Below are 22,680 nucleotides of genomic sequence, written 5' to 3' on the forward strand. Positions count from 1 at the left end.
ACAGGGACACACAACCCACGGCCCGTTTATCGTCTGACTGAGGCCCAGTGTATTAATTCCATTTCACTTATGAATATATTGTAAAAATTTTTTTTAACTTTGTTGACTTACTTTTCTTAATTTTTCGCATAAAAAGCAGCACACCATTTTAATTCGTACTGCGGGGGGTAATTGTTTCTCATCAGCTTGTCTCCAACTAATTTTAAGAGTCTTCCTCTCCTTTATTAAATGCACAAACTCGCTGGAATGCTTCCATTCCATTCTTCGAATAATAATTTAGTTAGCTAAAAAATGTCAAATCTACAGACTGACTAGATAAAGAGAAAGACTCAACAGGGATACTGTATTCTTGACACATATGATCTAATAATAAACTGGTATTTAAAAAGTGAGATTAGCATATATATATATAATATATATATATATATAATATATATATATAATATATCATTTATTATATATATATTAATATATATATATATATATATATATATAGTGCCTATAGAAAGCCTACACCCCCTTTCAAATTTTTCACCTTTTGTTGCTTTATAGCCTGGAATTAAAATGCATTAAAATTGTTTGTTTTTTTTCATTTATCTACACATCCTACCCAAAACTAGCAAGTGAAAAAATGTAAAACATTTGTAGAAAATTAATTAAAAATAAAACTGAAATAGCTTGGTTGGATAAGTGTCCACCCCCCTACAGGTGTACCAAAATCCCCTTCAAAATCACACACCAAGTTAAGTGGCCTCCACCTGTGTTAAATTGTAGTGATTCACATGATTTCAGGATAAATTCAGCAGTTCCTGTAGGATACCTCTGCTGGGTAGTGCATTTCAAAGCAAAGACTCAACCATGAGCACCAAGGACAATGTTGTTGAAAGGCACAAATCAGGGGATGGGTATAAAAAAATATCAAAGGCCTTGAATATCCCTAGAAGCACGGTCAAGACAATTATTAAGAAGTGGAAGGTGTATGGCACCACCAAGACCCTGCCTAGATCAGGCAGTCCCTCCAAACCGGATGACCGAGCAAGAAGGAGACTGACCAGAGAGGCTACCAAGAAGCCAACGGCAACTTTGCAAGAGCTACAGGTTTTTATGGCCAAGACTGGTCAAAGTGTGCATGTGACAAACAATATTTCAAGCACTCCACAAATTTGGCCTGTATGTTAGGGCGGCAAGAAGGTAGCCATTATTCAAGAAAGCTCACCTTGAATCCCATTTGAAATATGCAAAAAAAAAAACATTCAGGAGATTCTGTAACCATGTGGCAAAAAGTTTTGTGGTCTGATGATACAAAAATTAAACTTTTTGGCCTAAATGCAAAACGTTATGCTTGGCGCAAACCCAAAACTGTGTACCACCCAAAGAACACCATCCTTACTGTGAAGCATGGTGGTGGCAGCATCATGTTTCTAATCGGCAGGGACTGGGGCACTTGTCAGGATAGAAGGGGAAATGAATGGAGCAAAGTACAGAGAAATCCTTGAGGAATACCTGCTGCCCTCTGCAAGAAAGCCGAAACTGGGATGGAAGTTCACCTTTCAGCATGACAACGACCCAAAGCACACAGCCAAAGCTACACTGGAGTGGCTAAGGAACAAAAAGGTAAACGTCCTTGAGTGGCCCAGTCAGAGCCCCAACCTAAATCCAATCAAAAATTTGTGGCATGACTTGAAGATTGCTGTCTATCAACACTCCCTAAGGTAACTTGACAGCTTGAACAGTTTTGTAAAGAATAATGGTCAAATATTGCCAAATCTAGGTGTGCAAAGTTGGTAGAGACCTATCCCAACAGACTCACAGCTGTAATTGCTGCCAAAAGTGCTTCCACCAAGTATTAACTCAGGGGGGTGGAGACTTATCCAATTATGATCTTTCAGTTTTATATTTTTAATATATAATTTTTTATCGATAAAAACTTTTTTCCCCTTAACAGTGTGGAGTATGGTGTGTAGATAAGTGGAAAAAAATGCTCATTTAAATGTATGAAACTCTGACGCATCATTAAGTTATACAAAGCTAAAAACGCTTTTTACTGTCATGCTGGTCGTGTGTGTTGAGTTGGGGGGATACTATCATATGATAATGAGTGTTTTTTGCATACGCACTCTCCCATGTGTATGATGCATATGAATACTGAATGTTCTTGTTCAGTATTGCTGTGAAGACTGCAGACAGATAATTATGGAGCACCAGGCTTCAAGACAATGAAACCTTGCCAGTGCCCATGATATTTTCCAAACTCTGGAAACTATCATATCAGACATGGATTTAGAGTGGTCACAGGTCATCAGTGTTTTGATGGACAACTGCAAAGAAGGTGGAGTGAAAACACTAATAAGGAAGTCGACTGGAGGTCAGCTGCTGGACATCAGTGAGGACACTGTAATGTGCTGCTGCAAAACACAGCAAAGGCATTTTGTGTACCTTGTAAGCAGTATGTAGAAAACTTCTGCAGTGACCTATTTTGTGATATAGAGCAGTTTCCCAAAGCCAAGGAGCCTTTTAGTGAAGTTCAGAGTCTACTAAACATGTCTGCACATGCTAAAAATGCCAGGGGTTCACTAAGATTACCAAGACCCATCACCAGCAGATTTCTACAGATGTTGAATGTGACAGAAAGGGTTCGCCCACTTTGGGATGCCTTGCTGGTGTACTACTACAGTTTCCTCACTGATGAGGAAAGAAAGAAAAGCAGGCATGGAAAAAAAAAAAATTTCCCTGTATTGCCTAGAAATTAAGTTCCCTTATTTTTGATGCAGCAGTTTAGACTCTTCTATGCTTTTTATAGTATGAAAATGGTACTGTTATGAGTACAGTACTGGTAATACAATGGGCTTTTAAGTAAGTATTGTACAGGCAAAAATGAAATACACACTCAGTTTTTAATTAGTATGAGAATGTGGTTAAAGGGCTAACATTTGCAACAAATATGTAGATTGCAGATATGCAATGTGGTTTTGCAGAAAAAAAAACATTTTTTGCTCACAATATTAGAATTAGAATGTGGTTATACCTTTGTCTTGCAACTATCGACTCGCCCATATTCTTGATAGCAATAGTGTCTCTCAAGAGGCTAGAGCAAGGATCACAATGATCCAGAACTTGCAGCGGAAACAAAGAAAGTCCAGCTGCAACCATGTAAGATAGGATAGGATCCTGATTGAGCTATTTAACCATTCAGCTCAGTCGAGGTACAACTGTACAGAGGCGTTCTTAATACATTCCTGGGCTTTGTGAAGCTCTTTCATTCAGAGAGACTGCTAATGCACCTCCTGCACATGGAGTTGTTTACAGTGGTTACAGGTCAGCAAAGTTTCATCTGGAACTTTAAATAAAAACTTTTTAGATTGATATTAAGTGAACACATAGTATAATCAGTCAGTTACTGTTATTTACAAATTGGTAAGGATTATACAATTTAGAAGATAACCATATATCACTTCAAGTTATGTAAATAGCTAATTGTAAATAATGTACAGAAACAATTTTCTTTTTATCCATTTATTGGTGGTTCAGGTAGGACAGAGCTGGTTACTATTATATTTTTTGCTTATTTTTGTAGTATTCTCCTCTCCATCATTTCAACCTTGTTATATCCTTATTCTTCAATGTCAAACAACACACAAATATTTGGTCAAAATATTGGGTACTCAAATTACAACTAACTGAAATATATTGATGGTTTTGTTTCAGGTTTCCTGGTTCTCTTTATCAAAGCAGAGCATGTGCCTGAACACGGTGTAGATCAATGCCTGAAGTTGAAAGTTGATGATCATACCCTGCAGTTGATAGACAAGAACCTGGCTATGGGCAAGTATGGTTACCCACTTCTCATCAAGATTAGACTTGACAAGAAGAATCAAAACTGGCTTGGTGACTTCTACATATCTCTGTGAGCTGGTTGCGTGAGAGCGGCCCAGATGCTTCTCACAAAGCTGCCTCTAAGGAATGCAACACTGGTGCAGCTCACTGCTCTGGATCCCAGCCTTTGCAAAAAATCTACCACAGCTACAGCCCTGTAACAGCTGGGGAAGAAACTACCCTCTGTTCTGAAAGAGGATCAGCTTGGTGAGCTTACTATGGAGGCAAGGCACTGTGCTGTGGACCATGACTTGGGGGACATGTACCTGGTGTACAAAGAAAAGAAGGAATGTGAGAATTGATGTTGACTGGTGGACCAAGGTCTTTGAATTAGTCAGAGGACCTGGTGTCAGGTACCCTGTATTCACTAAATTGGTAAAAGCCCTAACGTGTATATTCAGTGGCCCACTTGTGGAAAGCTCTTTTAATACCATGGATGACATCATCAGGAGTGACAGAACAGCCATGACCGTGGAAAACGAGGTTATTGCAGTTGTGCACTCTGAATTAAAGACCACAGGAGTGAAAGCCACCCCCTTCAAAGTAGACAAACATATTAAGGCAGCCTACAATTTTGCCTACAAAAAATACCTGGACCATCTTATAGATAGAAAACAAAGACAAGAGCAAAGGAAACATCAGGGCCAAGTCAAAGCCATTTCCCATTTAAGTGCAGAGTGTGCCAGGCGTAAGGCCAAACTGGCAAGATTAGCTCAGAGCAGATTACGACAAATCAAAACCTGTCCAACACCAACTAGAAGGGGGCTTGACAGTATGCAGTCACAGAAAGCTAACCAGCACCCCAAAAAGGATAGTGACAGCATGCTGACAAAGAAAGGAGGTAACCAACACCCCCAAAAGCTGAGTGACAGCATGCTGACAAAGGAGGTAACAAGCACCCCCAAAAACAGAGTGCATGCTGACAAAGAAAGGGGGTAACAAGCACCCCCAAAAGCAGAGTGACAGCATGCTGACAAAGAAAGGAGGTAACCAGCACTCCCAAAAGGAGAGCAACTCTGTGCAGGAGGAGAAAAACAGCCACCCCTTCCAAAACCCAGGCATCAATTGGTTTTGCCCTGGAGTTTCAGTCAAAATGATCATTGGCCATTTTCACCATGTGGTTCTCTATAATAAATCTCTAATAATAAATCTCTAAAAATGGCTCAATTGATTATGTATTCTGGTTCTAAACAGATGACAGTAATTACAGTTTAATTTACTGCAAAGACAAATGAGATGGGGTAAGGCAGCTTTGTGTCCCGTGGCTTCTCAGTACATACAGCAGTCAGATGGAACCATTTGATAATTAGCATCAAAAAGCTTCTGCCAAACCAAGGAGGGTAATCAAACACAATAAGAATTTGTATTAGGTTGGAACACAGACGGAAAATGCCAACAGTGTGCATTTATGCAATGGGCCCTATTGGTTGTCAATAGAACTAATATACAGTTAGAATTAACAGCAAACATTTTTAACTGTATAATCTACAAGCGTTTACAGCCTTATTATCAGTGCTATAATTGTTAATGAGAGCGGAAACTGAAACGGATTAAAAAAAACAGGAAATAATTCTGTTGACAATGATAGAAATTGAAACCGAATTTAGAAAAAACGAAACTTAAATATAAATTTACAACAAAAACGAAAGATAATAATAATAATAATAATAATAATAATAATAATAATAATAATAATAATAATAATAATGAATGTGATTTCCATTGCTGGCAAGCAGGGTGATTCATATGTCAATGAACATAGTAATATATGTTGTGTCCGTACTACGACAGGTCATGTGGCGCAGTCACCTGGGAGTAGTTCAATGCATTTTATGTATCAGAACATGTCGAGTTACACATGTACAAGAATAGTCGCCTGTTCTACAGTGAATTTGCTTTCCACATCAACAAGCGCAGAACAAAAGTGCTGAATTGTGGTTTTCAGAAATCATAAAAAAGAGCTACAGAAACACAGATGATTGACAAAGTGAAATCTCCGAAACTCAAACTGATATTACTGAAACTAAAACAGAAATTATCATTAAAATGAAAACTGTAATAGATAATAACATTCATAGCCAAACTGTAACTGAAACTCAAATTGAATTTTTTTTCTATAAAATGGAATAGCAATAGAAACCAAAATAAAAAATCACAACTGAAATAACACTGCTTCTTCTTTACCATTGTCGCACAAATTGTACCAAATAAAATACACTCTACATTTAAGGCTGCATTCCTGCAATCTTGTGATCAGTCACAAATAGCCATAAGAACCAACATCTATAATAAAGACTAATCAAAAAGGCCCAATTGGTTTACACCTGTGCATCATTAGGCAGTACTGTGTCCTTGAAGTCAGCATTGTGCTCTGCTACCAAGCACTGCATTTACTGCAGAACACATTTTTTCTTAAAGTATGCATATGCTTGTATGAAAGATACAAGGCTGTCTGTTCCTGACTTTTCCTAAATACATATATTAAATACCGTGATGGCGTTGGAAAGGCATGATCACAAAAATATAAAAAGTTATAATCCCCTCTACCTTTGACTGCCTTTTACAATACACGTTTTTATTTTGAATATAACCTACAATATTCGGTTATAATATTGTTATTTTTATGTACAAGCCTGTTGTTATCTCTACTGGACTTGGCGGCCACAAATTCTTTCATTTTGTACAAGGAATACAACAGGGAAAATATCAGTAGGAGCCACATTGCTTCTATCAGAAAACTGCAAAGCAGCAGGCTACAGCAGCTCAACCTGGATTCTGTGCTGCACCGAGTGACACACACACACACACAAGAGAAGACATACTTTTGTTTTAAATTAAAAACGACATTTGTATGTAGATATACCTGTTTACAAACTATTCTCTTTTAAAAGTTTATTTATTATAGTTTTTCATTTTATGAAGTAGTGCTTTGTAGCGGTAAGTTAGAAAATAACCCATTTTATGTTTAACTGTTCATTTAAATACAGTGTTTCGGCTATACAGATGTTTGATATGACGTGCTTGAATAAAACTTTTGAGTCGTATCTGATAGTTTGTCTTTCATTTTAATATTGATGTTGTTTAAAATTTAACTGTCATAATGACTGACGGCGTCGGTTTTAGGTATGATTTCCATTAGAAAATGTTAAAACTTCATGCTGATTTGAACTTGGCTCTCGCCAAGATAAGCACCAACTAAGACGTAACTTTACCATAAACTAATGTGATCCATCTGCATCTCTATTCATTTGCGTTTCTTTCCATCTGATGGTGTAGATATCCTTCTGCCTGGTGTTGATGGCTGAAGTGTAATGCTGGCTCCAGGGTTCAGCTTATTCTGCCTCCCCAGTGCATCAGCACACACAATGGCTGCGATGCTGGCTCTGGGGATCAACCACAGTGCGGTCTCCCCAGCGCATCAGCATGACAACCATCTGGATTGAGCTAAGTAGGGTACTTCTCTGGGGTCTTGAAGTGGGAACCTTCAATACAACCGCAGTGGTTCTGTGTTAAATGGTTAATTACAAAGTAAAGACTTTGTTTGCCTGAAAAAAGGGTGCTGCGTAAGTTCACTGTAATCTAATAAAACACAAACTAACTAACAATCATACATTAATATAATAATCTTCATAAAACACACATTAACCTTTAAAGTCTATCGTTAAAAAAAGAAAAAAGGATTTTGGCTTAACAGGAAAGCGTAGTCAATCGGACTCAGAGTCTGTATTGTCGGATCCAAAACAAAAAGTGCTTACAACTTATTCAATCAATGCACAGAGCAACTACTGTACTGCACAGCCTGTTCTACTCACTTGAAGTGTGAGATTCAAAATCTCAGGAATTATTTGCACATGGTTATTTATTTATTTTTTTTTTTTTAAATGTAGTCGTCTCCAATTTTTTTACCCCGGTTTTCTCCCCAATTTAGTGTGCCCAATTATTATCTGTATTCTCGGCTCACCACTCACAACCCCCCAGTGACTCAGGGAATGGAGGCTGCAGCACGCGTCCTCCGAAACGTGCTCCTGTGAATCCGTCATTTCTCGCGCTGCGGCTCCACAGTGAGGCCACCAGACCTATAGTGCCAGAGGACAACACAGATCTGGCGGCTCCACTGCAGAACTACAGGCGTTCTATTGGCCACAGGGGTCGCTGTTGTGTGGTGAGCCGTTGATTCCCCTGCCGACCTAAGCTCTCCCTATCTGGGCAGTGCTCGGCCAGGAACTCCCGGTCACGGTTGGCTGTGACATTGAACTTGCGATCTCCAGGCTATAGGGCACACCCTGAACTCCACGCGGAGCGCTTTTACTGGATGCACCATGGTTATTAGAAATGGTGAAAAATTCACATTCACCTAAAAGTGGGGGTGTGGCAATAGTTCAAACATGGGCGTTGACTCGGCAGAATCCGGTATATATACACATATAGCATTATAACAGCCAGCTGCAGTTTACATACCCCAATGGAAGTTTATAATTTCTAGACACTGCTCAAAAAGTGATTTTTGACCATTCTTCAACACAAAATCATTCCAGTTCATTCAGCCTTCTTCAATTTATACCAAAGAGTCTCAATCAGATTTAGATTGGGACTTTGACTAGACCATTCCAGAACCCTGATTTAATTCTTTAACCATTCTGAAGTAGGTTTTGATGTGTGCTTTCGATTGTTGTCATGTTGGAACGGTCAGTTGCGTTTAAAGTTTTTGGTATGCTATGGAATCCATTTTACCAGATATTGTAACTAAATTTCCTGTACCATTAGAAAAACAGCCCCATAGAAGAATATTACTACCTCTGTGCTTGACAGTAAGTATGGTGTTATTTTCTTTGTACTGTATGCCTCGCCAGACTCTCCAAACGTAACAACTATCATCGTAACCAAATAGCTTGATTTTTGTTCCATCACTCCACAAAACCTTTGAACAGAACTCATATCCATCATTCAAATGCTGTTTTGCCAACTTTAAGCGATTGTCCTTATGACGTTTTCCTAAGGGTGGCTTTTTCCTTGGCCTGCGACCATTGAGACCTTCACCATGCAATACTTGACCTGTGGTTGAAATGGAAACCCCAGTCCCACTTGCAGCCAGTTCACTTTGAATATATTTCACAGTTAATCTTAGATTGTTGTTAACCTTCCTCAAAATTCTTCTACTTGTTCTTGGTGAAAGAACCTTCTTTCTTCCAGACCGAGGGAGCGTTGTGACAGTTCCATGAGTCTTGTACTTCTTGATAATAGAAACAATAGTTGAAATTGGGGGTGTCAGTGACATGTCTGTTTAATTTAACAAGTGCAACAACAACAAAAAAAATGCACATTGTATTAAAAAGGGCACTACAGCTTTTGAACCAATAGAAACAATTGAAGCCACAAATACACCTACCATATTTTTTTTAGGGCATAAACACTATAGAAAGAAATGTACAGGAATGATCTAGTGTAGTATAGTGATTGATTGTAAGAGTATCAGTTCATTAGCCCCACCCGGCTGCAGAAATGTGAATTCAGTTAATAGCTTTCATTGCCTTTCTTAAGCTGGTCTAATACGAGGAAGAGACAGGTAATGGGGCTGCCCCTTATTGACTGTGACAGTGATATGGTGTAAATGCAGGGCTATTGATAAGACACTGAACACATAACAGCAAGGAAAAGGAAGGTCATTCTTCAGCAGCGTGTGAACAAACCTGTGCTTTACTAATGTGCTGGCTAATGTCCTGCATGCGATTCTGATGCAGGACATTAGCCAAGGGAAAAAAATACTCTTTAGGACTCCTTTTTTTTATGTTATCGAGCATTTGGTCATTCCTCCAATTAAAAGGATCCAACAAAATTACTTCCCAGTGCAATTTTCAAAATGATAATATTTGGAATGATATTAACAATATTATATTATTCTTTAAATGTGTATTAGCACGTTCTTATTGTTCAGGAAATGTGATCTCAGTCATCCACAGTCATACAGAGGGTCCTTACAATTTCAGATAAAAAAAATTGCATACAGCTAGGGGAGCGCAGGTCTGTGTCCTGGCTGTGCGAAGTCGCTGGAGTTCACTGGGGATTCCAGAGAGAGCATTGCACTTCCGAGGGTTAGAGAGGCAAACCTGACAGTGTCTGTTTCTACTCATCGTGCTACAGCGGACCCTACCAGCCAGGCACCCATTTCACAAATGCTTGGATGTATGGACAGGCACTTCCTTGTATCTCCTGATTCTGACACTGTCAATATTTCAAGCTAAAGAATGTTCTCTCAATTTTCATCACAAATGGATATGCAGTACTCTAGGTGTATGTGAAACTCTGACATGTGTTTGTACACACGGTGCCTCTGCTATATCCCAGGCGCTGGGTATAGCTATCCCTGACTGGGGACAATAAAGTAAAAACTCACTTAATCACCACATGCAGAGGTGAAAGCTAAAAGTCATAAAAGCTCAGCAAGGAACTGGAGTGGGGGGTTCGATTCCCAGCTCCCATTACAATGCCATAAAGTTTTTCAAGGTCACCGGTCAAGGAAGCTAGTGGGCCAGGGTTCATTGCTATAAAGCTGCATTGCTATGGGGATTGTAGGCCATACCAGCAATAAATAGGGGTTACTGCCTAAATAAACACCTTGAAAAACAAACAGTTGGCTTTTATCAGTATTGTTTTATTTTTAAAAACATTTGATGGTGAAATTGTTTGGATTAAAAAAAAACAGTCCAAAACACTGTAAGGTTATAAGCAAAAGTTGGCACGTAGTTCCTCTCTGTATGTGCAGACATCAGGGCATTTCTGTCATTCAGAAGCTTTACACTGGATTTGGTCACCACAATGGGACTCTGTTTGCATCGTCTGACTCACACTCAGCATTGTGAATGAACTCTCCTGCCTACCAGCTCCAAATGTCACCTAGCTATCGGCTAACTGCAAGCAGTTGCTGGTTAATTTTCCAGATCATAAACACTTCTCTGCTGTAATGACAGATTTAGTCAACGGACTCCTACAGTACTTTTGAAATGAATGTCTTTGTAAACTGTATTCTCCCCAACAGCGATGTAGGATCAAGTAAATGAGGGCACCCACATAGACACTAACTGTAAAACTAGACTGAGAGAGCCTGTTAATGCGACCACATATAAGAAACAATATAAAGTATGCCCTCCCATACCTGATTATAGTTTAAATCACTTAAATAACAAAACAATGTATATTAATTACACAAATCCAAAGACAAATCCAACCACAGTTCAGCTGCTGAAGTTGCTCCCACAGAAGCCGTTCCAGATATTTCTTTTTCTGGAAATATCAGTCATTCGAATGACAATGACATTGGTGGAATTTCTAAGACATTTGCTCTAGAAAAATGTTTTATTGGTTTGTTCCCAAAATTGCCACTGTCTGCTGTATCCTGTACAAACTCTTGTCAACAACAAAATTAGGTGTTCAGGAATCAGTGCCTGCCTATGAGACAGACAGGGTGAAGGTTACCTTAGCTGCCAGTTTCAATTGGAAGCAGCGATCTGAGGAGGCTCGTGCTGTCAGATTCTCTCCTTTCTTTTAAGTTGTATTGGATTTACCGTTGTGTTAAATATTAATGATGCAAACAAATAAAACACAATCAATAAGTTCATTTGCAATTTTATTTGGTCAGTTCTGAGAGGGTATCAACATCTTGTTTTTATATGTTTGTTGCACTGTTTTGGGTGATCGAGCTAGCTCATGACATCCAGTTCACTAACTATATTTATTAATGTGGAGGTTGGACACGAGTTGAACAAGGTCATTTACATTTTCAAGGGAAATGCGGGTTTCCATGTGAAAATGGGGGCATGATTTTCCAGTGTTTCTCATTATTTACACAAGTAAATGAGATTACCCTATCACTCTCTTTGGCCTTTTTTTTTGGCCACAAACCTGATTCACACGAGCAATTCTCCCAAACCTTTACGCGCATCGCCACTTCACATGTAAATAGCCCCGCATGGAAACTGGTTCATTGACTCTTGTAACACAAGGATTTTTGAGGTGATTCAATGCTTATTTCCATATTTAAAATCATTATTAATGCAGCTAACTGAAAACTGAATTTGGATATTAATTACCTTACAAATACCCTTATGGAATACAGAGTAAGGGACAATTATAAGCTGTTTGAGAAATCTTTCCACTTTGTAGGTTATGAAAAGGAGGACAAAAAAACTGTATTTCGCAATTTGGAGAGATTTTATCTTTTTTTTGTTTGTCTTTTATCAATATTTAATAATAAAACAAATGGTAAAAATAATTAAGTTACCTCTGTTGGTGAAAAAGCAGCTCAACAGTTGTATGGCTGATAAATGTGAATTATTGAGAGACAAAGAGCAAAATTGTATTATCAGGAGCTTGTCCTTATTGACTCCCAGTGTGTTGATAACACTGTGTAACAATTTATTTATTTTTTGTTCCTGGGTAGTAAGTGTTATTTCCTAATTGCTTATGCTTCAAAAGTATAGCAAATGGCTATTATTTTCCCCACAAACTTTGCTTTTGTGACCAGGACAGTGATACTTCAAAATATCACTATTTATCAATACAGTATAATCGTAAATCTCGAAAAACTACTCACTTCTAAATCTTTTGTAGTCATGTTTGTATTACTTTAGTATAAATACATGTTAATTTGGATTCATATGTTGTTTTTTATCTGACTTTATGTGAACGAAAAGACACACATTTGCCCGTTTTCCCATTGGAAATAGTGATATTTTGAAATATCACTGTCCTGGTCACAAAAACAAAGTTTGTGGGGAATAATAGCCATTTTCTATACTTTTGAGGCATAAGCAATTAGGAAATAACACTTACTACCCAGGAACAAAAATTGTGTAACATAGTGTAATAATTCAGTTTTCATTCCGGCAAGTTCAGAAATGCTAAAGAAACTTGGTAAATAAAATGACAATGGGACCAACAGGTGATCCTTTAACACTTTAGCACCAGAGATATCAGCTGAAAATGACTTATTGCTGAAATTTTTCTCAGTTGGGTTCCCGAGTGCAGATCCAGTAAAGGCGCTCCACGTGGAGTGCAGGATGTGTCCTATAACCTGGGGATCGCAGGTTGGCGTCCAGATTATGTCACAGCCGACCGTGACTGGGAGTTCCTAAGGGGTGGCGCACAATTGGCCGATCGCTGCCCGGGTAGGAAGGGGGAATCCACGGCTCACCGCGCATCAGCAACCCCTGTGGCCGATAGGGCGCCTGTGGTTCTGCAGTGGAGCTTCCAGCTCTGTGTTGTCCTCCGGCACTACAGGTCTGGTAGCCTCGCTGTGGATCCGCAGTGTGTAAAGTGACGGATTGGCAGAAGCACGTTTCGGAGGACGCGCGCTCCAGCCTCCGTTCCCAGAGTCGGTGGGGGGGGGGTGTTGTGAGCGGTGAGCCGAGGATACAGATAATAAATGGGCATACCAAACTGGGGAGAAAAATGGGGGCAAAAAATTGGATGCGACTAAATATGTATAAAAAAAAAGAAATGTTTCTCAGTTAGTTAATTAATTAAGATTATTGTAGATTTCTAAATGTTGCACTATCAAGTGATTTTTATAGTCCCATATGAATTCTGGAAAGTTACTTCATTACTTTTCTGAGGTTCTGCACAGTTAATGATATCAAGTGGGGTGAAAATCAGTTGTAAGGAAGATTCATGTGATTGATTGTAAATGGAATGAGACAATAATGTCAGGGCTTTTTTTTTTTTTATTATTATTCTGGCGAGTTGTTTAGTTACCTCCCGGAGGTCCTGCAGCACTGCATTGAGCCGCTCATTCTCAGCCTGCACGTTGGACATGATGCTCTTGTTCTGTTTCATTTCGGTTTGCAGCTCCAGGATCTTGCCCATGTAGTAGGCCTCTTTAGAGGCAGACTCCTGCAGCAGATTCTCCTCGAGTGTCTCCCCATCCTCTGCCACCTTCCTCTGGATCGAATAGGCCTGGCCAAATGCCTGTGGAGGTCAGAGAAAATAAAAGACAACTAGATTATGCTTTTTCATAATAAAACCTGCTTCCCACCCTGCATCAGGTTTTAAAAAGTTCCCCTGAAAATAGATGACATTAAGGGCTAGATTCTCAATTAGTGCAATTAGAATTCTAAAACCAGTACAAAACAATTTCAGGCTACTTACAACCCTTCTACACGTTTACTGCTGTGCATTTGCAGGGTCATTTTGCTGTCTTTCCCATGCTTTTCCTGGGATTGCACTGTGCATTTATCATAATTTAACATGGTTTGCCATGTTTTTACAATATGCTTTACCATACCTCTCTGGGATTTACAATGCTTACCTATGCTTCATCATGCTTTCACTGTGCTTTATTGCACTTTGCTATGTTTTATGGGTGTTCTTTTCTTTCTGATAAAACTGTGAGAACAATGTTTTGGAGTAAATAATGTAGCTTTGAGAATATAGATTTATTGACGGTCCATTTGCATAACAGTATTGTGACAGGACGGTCAAGTGAATGACGTCCCCAGACCAGAAAGATAGCTCTCACACAAGTCCTGCGGGTTGAAGCACTGCTGCAAATATTTATTATACACAAAAACAAAATCAAAAGGACAAACAAAAATACTGCTCACATAGCAAAATAAGAGTGCAGACAAAAACAAACACAAAATCCCTTCACCAGGACAAGTAGTGTGCTGGTCCTTCCTGCACGAGTAGCAACTGTTTTCTATCTTTGCATTTCTTTCTCCCGGCTCTCTCTCACGTACCTCCTTTCTGTACACCCACACTGAACGCCGAAAAATACCCGCTTAGATACACCTGGCCATCTCCCAATTAGCAATCACTGAATCAACTCGATAATGGCCACGTTCTGAACGAGAGTTAAATCATTAGCTGCCGACCACGCATTCTTACGGGGTGTAGTTTGGCACAGACGAGCTCCAAACATCGCCCCTGCCAAGCCACATCAAACTATAACAAACTGATTAGTGTGTTTATAAACCCCAAACAATGCATTACATCCAAATCATAATACAACAATAATCATTCTTTTTCAAATCATAATTATACATACTAAAGTGCAGGGCTGTGCCCTACAACAAGTAGCCCTATACATTACATATTGCAGGTCTTTCTAATTTATTCACCAGCCCCTGCACAGAATATTGAGGGTTGAAATTCCAATATCTGTGAAAGTGCTTACAAAAAGACACAAAACTTAAGAAGCTGAAGTAATATACAGCATACACTGATATTACCAGCACTTACTGTTGAATTCAGCAGTGCAATTTGATTGTCCAAGGGACTTTTGCTTGAAAATAAAACACCACACATATACAGATGTAAGCTAGCTAGATAAAACAATAGCTAGCTGGGTTTTACCTTTAACTAGACTTATACACAACAAATATCAACTGTGTAAATGACATTTTCCAGCAGAAAGACTTTGTTAGTATAAAGTCTATTTTCTTTGCCGTGGATGAAAATTCAAAGAGTAGACAGAGCCTGTGGAACAAAAAACAGAGCCAGGGACATGTCCCCATCAAATTGTACTCTGCTAACACACTTTGCAGAAAGTACTTTCTAAATAAAGTTGGCAGGAGAAAGACAGACAAAAAACAAGCACATATTGACTTATAATATAATGTGACTGACATTTTGTGTTCAGCATGTGTTTAGAATTGTTACTATGTGTAATGAGTGTGTTTCCGTGCATGTGTACTAGACATGTGTTTGCATGCACGTGTAGTAGACATGTGGTTGCATGTACGTGTTCTAGACATGCGTTTGCATAAGAACATAAGAAAGGTTACAAACGAGAGGAGGCCATTCGGCCCATCTTGCTCGTTTGGTTGTTAGTAGCTTATTGATCCCAGAATCTCATCAAGCAGCTTCTTGAAGGATCCCAGGGTGTCAGCTTCAACAACATTACTGGGGAGTTGATTCCAGACCCTCACGATTCTCTGTGTAAAAAAGTGCCTCCTATTTTCTGTTCTGAATGCCCCTCTGTCTAATCTCCATTTGTGACCCCTGGTCCTTGTTTATTTTTTCAGGTCGAAAAAGTCCCTTGGGTCGACACTGTCAATACCTTTTAGTATTTTGAATGCTTGAATTAGGTCACAGCGTAGTCTTTTTTTCAAGACTGAACAGATTCAATTATTTTACCCTGTCTGCATATGACATGCCTTTTAAACCCGGAATAATTCTGGTCGCTCTTCTTTGAACTCTTTCTAGAGCAGCAATATCTTTAAATGATGACCGGAACGGAACACAATATTCAAGATGAGGTCTTACTAATGCATTGTACAGTTTTAACATTACTTCCCTTGATTTCAATTCAACACTTTTCACAATGTATCCGAGCATCTTGTTGGCCTTTTTTATAGCTTCCCTACATTGTCTAGATGAAGACATTTCTGAGTCAACAAAAACTCCTACGTCTTTTTCATAGAATCCTTCTCCAATTTCAGTATCTCCCATATGATATTTATAATGCACATTTTTATTTCCTGCACGTAGTACCTTACACTTTTCTCTATTAAATGCCATTTGCCATGTGTCTGCCCAGTTCTGAATCTTGTCTAGATCATTTTGAATGACCTTTGCTACTGCAACAGTGTTTGCCACTCCTCCTACTTTTGTGTCATCTGCAAATTTAACAAGTTTGCTTACTATACCAGAATCTAAATCATGAATGCAGATTAGGAATAGCAGAGGACCTAATACTGATCCCTGTGGTACACCACTGGTTACCACTCTCCATTCTGAGGTTTTTCCTCTAATAAGTACTTTCTGTTTTCTACATGTTAACCTCTCCCTAATCCATGTACATGTGTTTCCTTTAATCCTAACTGCGTTCAGTTTGAGAATTAATCTTTTGTGCGGGACTTTGTCAAAAGCTTCCTGGAAATCTAAATAAACCATGTCATATGCTTTGCAATTATCCATTATCAATGTTGCATCCTCAAAAAAATCAAGCAAGTTAGTTAGACACGATCTCCCTTTCCTAAAACCATATTGACTGTCTCCCAGGACCCTGTTACCATATATAGTATGCACATGTACTAGACATGTGTTTGCGTGCCTGTGTACTAGACATGTGTTTGCATGCCCGTGTACTAGACGTGCGGCTCTGAGGTTATAATTCTTCTTGTTGTGAGCCCACAAGGAAGAACTCTGTGCTGAAAGGATTTAGAAATATGAATATGTATTATGCTGTAATACAATACGGAGATACTGCATTGAAGAAACATTGTGTGAGTTTCTCTGACTACACAACAATATTCAAATACCTTGCATATAGTATAGCAATTCTGTGTAAGTACACACAGCACACAGTCACTCCATTTTTAGAATGTAGCAGGACTACATCCCCCAGAATAACTCAGGGCTTGGAATTGGAGCCAGGGTGATTAATACAATGAGGGACATGGCTATTGGGGTACGTAGGTCTGTGAGAAGGCTAAGGCCTGCGGAAAGACTCAGCAACTACTGCAATAAGGTAATATGCAGTGTGTGTGCTATTACTTGTGTTTAAAACAAGATGTTTTGTTGAGCTGGCAAACGGTTTAGCCGTCCAGTTGTGAGTCAAGGATCATTCAAATTTGAGCTAGTGCTCCAATTCGGAGTTAAGCTTTTGTTTGTTTTGTTTTGTTTTGTTTTATGAATAAACTTACAGCTACTGCCCTGTTTGTATACAAAGTCAGTCTTGTTCATTTCTATCAAGATCAGCCCCAGTTAGGATTGCGGGCTGGGCAGTAAAACTAGATCTCTCCAACTTACACTGATGATGGAAATTCCACAACAGGCAGTTTTAAAATCTCTGACTGCAGAAAATAATGATGTAGGCTGAAGACGAAGGCTATGAATATATTATAATGTAAGGGAAATGTTGGAGGTTAGAGAATAAATTGCAGATGGAACTGGCGACGTTCCCAGTTTGATATTGGAACAAGACTGAATTTTACAGACTGGTTTTACAGTGCAGTTGGAGCTACAGTCAACGGAAATACAGCATTATTACAAACCAGTCTTAGAAGTAGAATAAAGTTTTAAGGGAAGGCTGGGTAATATCAGCCACAGTCAGAACAAAGCAAGGTCAGGTGGGTATTATTGCTTCTCACTGGTCCACTGTCAATGTACTGAAGCTGCCTGACAGAGGTGACCTCACTGCCCAGGGAAAGCTGTTCTCAGGTTCAGCCCAGGGTTACTGTTGACAGTTTCTATTGCTGCTGTCTAAAGAACAGGGTCAAAAGGAAACATGCAATGTTTGGCAAAATACTACTACACAATCCTGTAATGAAACATGGGTGATAACTACTGGGTTCACCCTCTGTACCAGACCACAGTGCAATAAACTCTCTTTAATCAAAACCTGGTAGCCTGAATTGACCTATAATCTAGATCACTTTACCAGAATGAAATGCATGCTGATAGCAGCTGTATAAACTCTATTTCTACACAGGTGAATTGCAATTGTACTGCAAACAGTCACTTATAAGTACTGTTCAGTACTCTGCAGGTCATTAGTTATACAAGAAACGGGTAACAGCATATTAATTACAAAAATATACACAGCTTTTTTCTTTTCTTTTCCATTTTGAGTGCCCTATTATTCCCCCCAGTTTTTCTTCAGATTCTAGAATCTCTAATTCTATTCCCTCACACAGACACACTCAGGAGCTCAACAAGGGATGCCGGCGAGTCACTGCCTCCTGGAGGACAAAGGCCAACCGTGCTGGTGTCACAGGCAACTGGCCAGTAGGGGTCTGCTGTTGAGGTGACTCAGTGCTAATACAACACTCCCTCTGAAATCCCCAGCCAGGATGCAAACTTGCATGACATCACACTTTTTTTTTTATGCTTTTATGTTAACCAGCGCAAGCGAACCTTAATAATACAGGGACTATTAATACAAAAGCAGCCTTTTTACAGATGCTGTCACTTATTTACCTCTTTCTCCACTTATAAAAGTTTATCACAGTAAAGTTGCATGGTAATTCCCACGCTGTTCCCATACTATTCATATAGCACAGTTAACCTCTCGGGCTTCACTATGGGGGGTCGGGTGGGGGGTGGATGACTGGCCTTGTCTTTACCTGCTTTTCTAAAAGTTTTTCAGACTGACAGGAATACATTATTGCTAGTTTTAAACTCGCTGTCAGCAGAGATGTTAAAATATGTATTTAGTCCAACTCAGTGTTATAAAACTGGAGACTGAATACTGGTCCCCAGTTGAACTTCTTCCACTGGCATAAAATTCTCTTAATGTTGTTGAGATTTTTTGGGACTTATTTGAATAAAATAAATTTCCATATTTTTTTTTTCTTTAAGTACATTAACCAGCCCATGCTGTAGTATTTTTTGTGTTTTTATTTCAATCATTGTTTTCTTCTATTTCATTTAGCTGTTATGTGTCTACTCTTGCTGGTGCACTTATTTTATTTATTTATTTTCATGTGGACTGCTGTCTTCACTCAGAAAGTTGGTGGTGTACCAGTTATGTGGAGTTTCATCCCCAAATATATTAAAGGAAATAGATCAAATGCCACTCATTATGATCATGATCATAACCTCATTATGCAGTGGATGCGTTATAGTCCAACAATTACTGTATTATTCTATGTGCCGTTGTGGTGTTTGAATAAAGAAATCATTTAAACAATTAAAGAACTCACAAGAAAAGGACTTTGCAAAGTGCACATGCTAAGTGAGGCCTTGTATGCACCACAAGCAAATACATTCTTCCTCTGTATGACAATGGAACAATGAATTATGACAAATGCCAGCCATCCACAGTACAATGGACCTATTTAATCAAACCAGATTAGATTTTTTTACACAGCTTTGAAATGCCATACTTTATAAACAAGCTCGTTGAATAAATATTGGGTCATTCCATATGAAATTAATCACTAAAAACCTCACCCTCCTTTGATTTGGATAAAAATGCATGTTTGCCTTTAGGGAAAGTGGTTACAGTGTACATTTTAGGCCTGAGTGACATCCTGTTCATGAGATAGAGCATATTTTGGACACCCCCCATCCTTTCCATGGCCATAACTTCCTCCATAATTGACACAGAAAAGTAGTTTTGGTGTTGTTTTAAAGCTCCTGAATACCACTATCTTCTCATTCTATGGAAGGTTCTGTGAAGTGCCCCTTATTGAATCAAGCACTTTAAGGATGCCGTCAGGTCTTGCACTGGTGAAAAAGCAGCCTGTTTTAATTATCATGTTTTTAGTGGGTAGTGGAAAGTCATGTTAATGGAGTGAGTTTGAGATTTTATTGGATTTTCTCCAATGTTTGTCATCTGTGTCCCATAAAGTACGGCCTTTCCAGGAAACTGACTAAGATGAGGCCAATAACCGGGATTGTTCAGCAAAACACATAAAGAACACATACATAAAAAGACATATTAGATAAACAGTAGACCATGATATTGATGCGATACAACCATCTGAAATGTCTTTGTATCAGGTAGTTTGTATCGGATGGCTTGTATCAGACTTGATTCCTATGTAACTATATATTCTATAGAATGTAGTATAGGCGGTAAGTAAGATATAAGCAGATGCTCACCCACTCAAGGTCAGAGTGGCCAGTAAGCACATTCATGTGTAGCTGCTCTGCCCTCTTGGGTGGGTATCAGTAAAATCACAAATAACAATGCTACTGTAAGAAAGGATACTAGGGTACCAGTAATAGGTACTGAATGGAGAGACTCCCTGTCAAATGCCAGGAAAAGGTTAATAAACCCTTCTTCCTAATGATTCTTTAATGATTCAAAAAGCAGGAGCTATTAGACCTGCCGTTTGATCAGGAAGACATTAACGCTGCTGTGGCATCTATTATAGATGATTCAGGAGGCTGTTGAAACAGTGTTCCCAGAAGGCATCCCAGATATTGCAGACCAAAGGGAAAATAAAAACCTAATTAGTTAGAAGAGGTCTTTTACATTAACAGGGATCACTGTACTTGTACATGGGACACTTATGTACTTCTGGAGGGAAGCCTTTTTTATTATCCTGCAGTTTAAATTGTGTTTTACCACTTTAAATGGTAAACTGTGATATTTCTTGCATCCACAAGGGGCAGAGTGTTGCAGGTTAGAGGTTGATGATACTGGTGTACCAGTTTTGACATGTTTAGGAGAGCTCTACTGAAGTCACATGGGTGATGGTTTTTTAAATTACCCGGGATGTGATGAGTGTGGTCCACTGGTTAAAGTCCAGGGCTTGTAACCAAAAGATCACTGGTTCAAATCCCATCTCTGCCACTGACTCACTGAGCAAGTCATTTAACCTTCTTGTGCTACGTCCTGCGGATGAGATATTAATTCAATGTCCTATTTACTTTTACAAAATCTACCTGGATAAAACAATCTCAGTAGTGACTGACACTGAACTTTCTCCAGTGTGAATGTGTTATTATCTCAGTGAAAACAAAGACATTAGTTAATAATTAGTTAAATTAATTCGAAGAAAAGGCTGATTCATAGATAACCTAGTGAAAGAGCTATTGTATACTGTATAAAGATGTTCAATTCAATTTGGGCGTTTCCTCATTACAGTGAACAATCTGATATAAGAAACATTTCTCCAGGTCCCAGGGGGGTTCTTTATAATGGAGTTAGACTATGTGTGTGTGTGTGTGTGTAACCTATATATATATATATATATATATATATATATATACGCACACACACACACACACAAACATGTAACATATATGCTTATTTTAGTCACAGAACAATAAACACTTGAAAAACCACGGTCATTTGAAATACCCACAGTTGCCTTCATTTGAGATCTTGGGCCACCACGTGCAGCCAGTACAGCCTGTATGTGCCGTGGCACAGAGTCTACCAGCCTCTGGAATGCTGCAGGAGGGATGCGGCACCATTCTTCTACGAGAAAGTCAATCAAGTCATGCCTGGTTGATGGAGGTAGAAAACGCTGTCTCAGGCGTTGTTCCAGAATATCCCATAAATGCTCGATTGGGTTCAGATCTGGTGACTGAGAAGGCCATGACATAAGGATAACATCAGTGTCATGTTCATCAAACCATTGGGATACCACATGTGCTCCCCCCCCCCATCCTTCCTGTACGACGTTGTACCCCACTTCTGAAGATAGTGAGTCAGTACCAAGTGAAATTTGCAGTCAATTGATCTGCAGTTGCTCGCCTGTTTTGCCTTGCACTTCGAATTAATGCACAGATATCACGATCCTGGAGTATCGCTGTTGCCCTTTGCTGATGATGTCTTTCCCCCGGAGTTCCATGCTGACATCACCTTAGACACCGTTTCTCATGAAACATCAGAAAGTTGAGCTGTCTTGACACTGAAGCTCCTGCCAAACGCGCCCCAACAATCACCCCTCTTTCAAAGTCACTGAGGTCTTCTCTTGCAGCCTGACCCTAAGCATGCTGGGATGTTATGCTTAATTAACGCATGAGCCACACCTCTGTGGAAGCCCTTGCTTTCAATATACTTGGTGTCCCTCATTTACCCAGGTGTTTCCATTTTTTTGTCAACTATATATATATATATATATATATATATATATATATATATAGTACCAGTCAAAAGTTTTATTACACTTGCTGAAAACTATGTTTTTTCATAATTGACAATGTTTTACGTCGCATACGTTTCTGTGAATACTTGAAAATGAAAACAAATGTTACAATATACAAAACAAAACATAAGGAGTATCAAAGCAATGTTCAAGAAAATTGAAAATTGTCTCTAAATTATCATTAAAATATCATTATCTTGCCTCCTCCATGCTTGACAGTGGGAACCACACATGCAGAACATGCGCTCACCTTTTCTGCGTC

General features: G+C 39.0%; 1 protein-coding gene across 7 annotated transcripts in view; it reads right to left on the minus strand.

Annotated features, from left to right (window-relative positions):
• Nucleotides 1–22,680, minus strand: part of LOC121319546 (protein bicaudal D homolog 1-like) — a 107,156-nt gene that overhangs the window by 37,350 nt on the left and 47,126 nt on the right. For all 7 annotated transcript variants that reach the window (XM_041257106.1, XM_041257105.1, XM_041257104.1 and 4 more), the window contains exon 2: nt 13,621–13,833. In XM_041257106.1, the coding sequence (XP_041113040.1) occupies nt 13,621–13,833 (213 nt within the window). The remainder of the gene's footprint in view (nt 1–13,620; nt 13,834–22,680) is intronic.

This window comes from Polyodon spathula, chromosome 8 (assembly GCF_017654505.1).
Source record: "Polyodon spathula isolate WHYD16114869_AA chromosome 8, ASM1765450v1, whole genome shotgun sequence".
NCBI classification, from domain to species: domain Eukaryota; kingdom Metazoa; phylum Chordata; class Actinopteri; order Acipenseriformes; family Polyodontidae; genus Polyodon; species Polyodon spathula.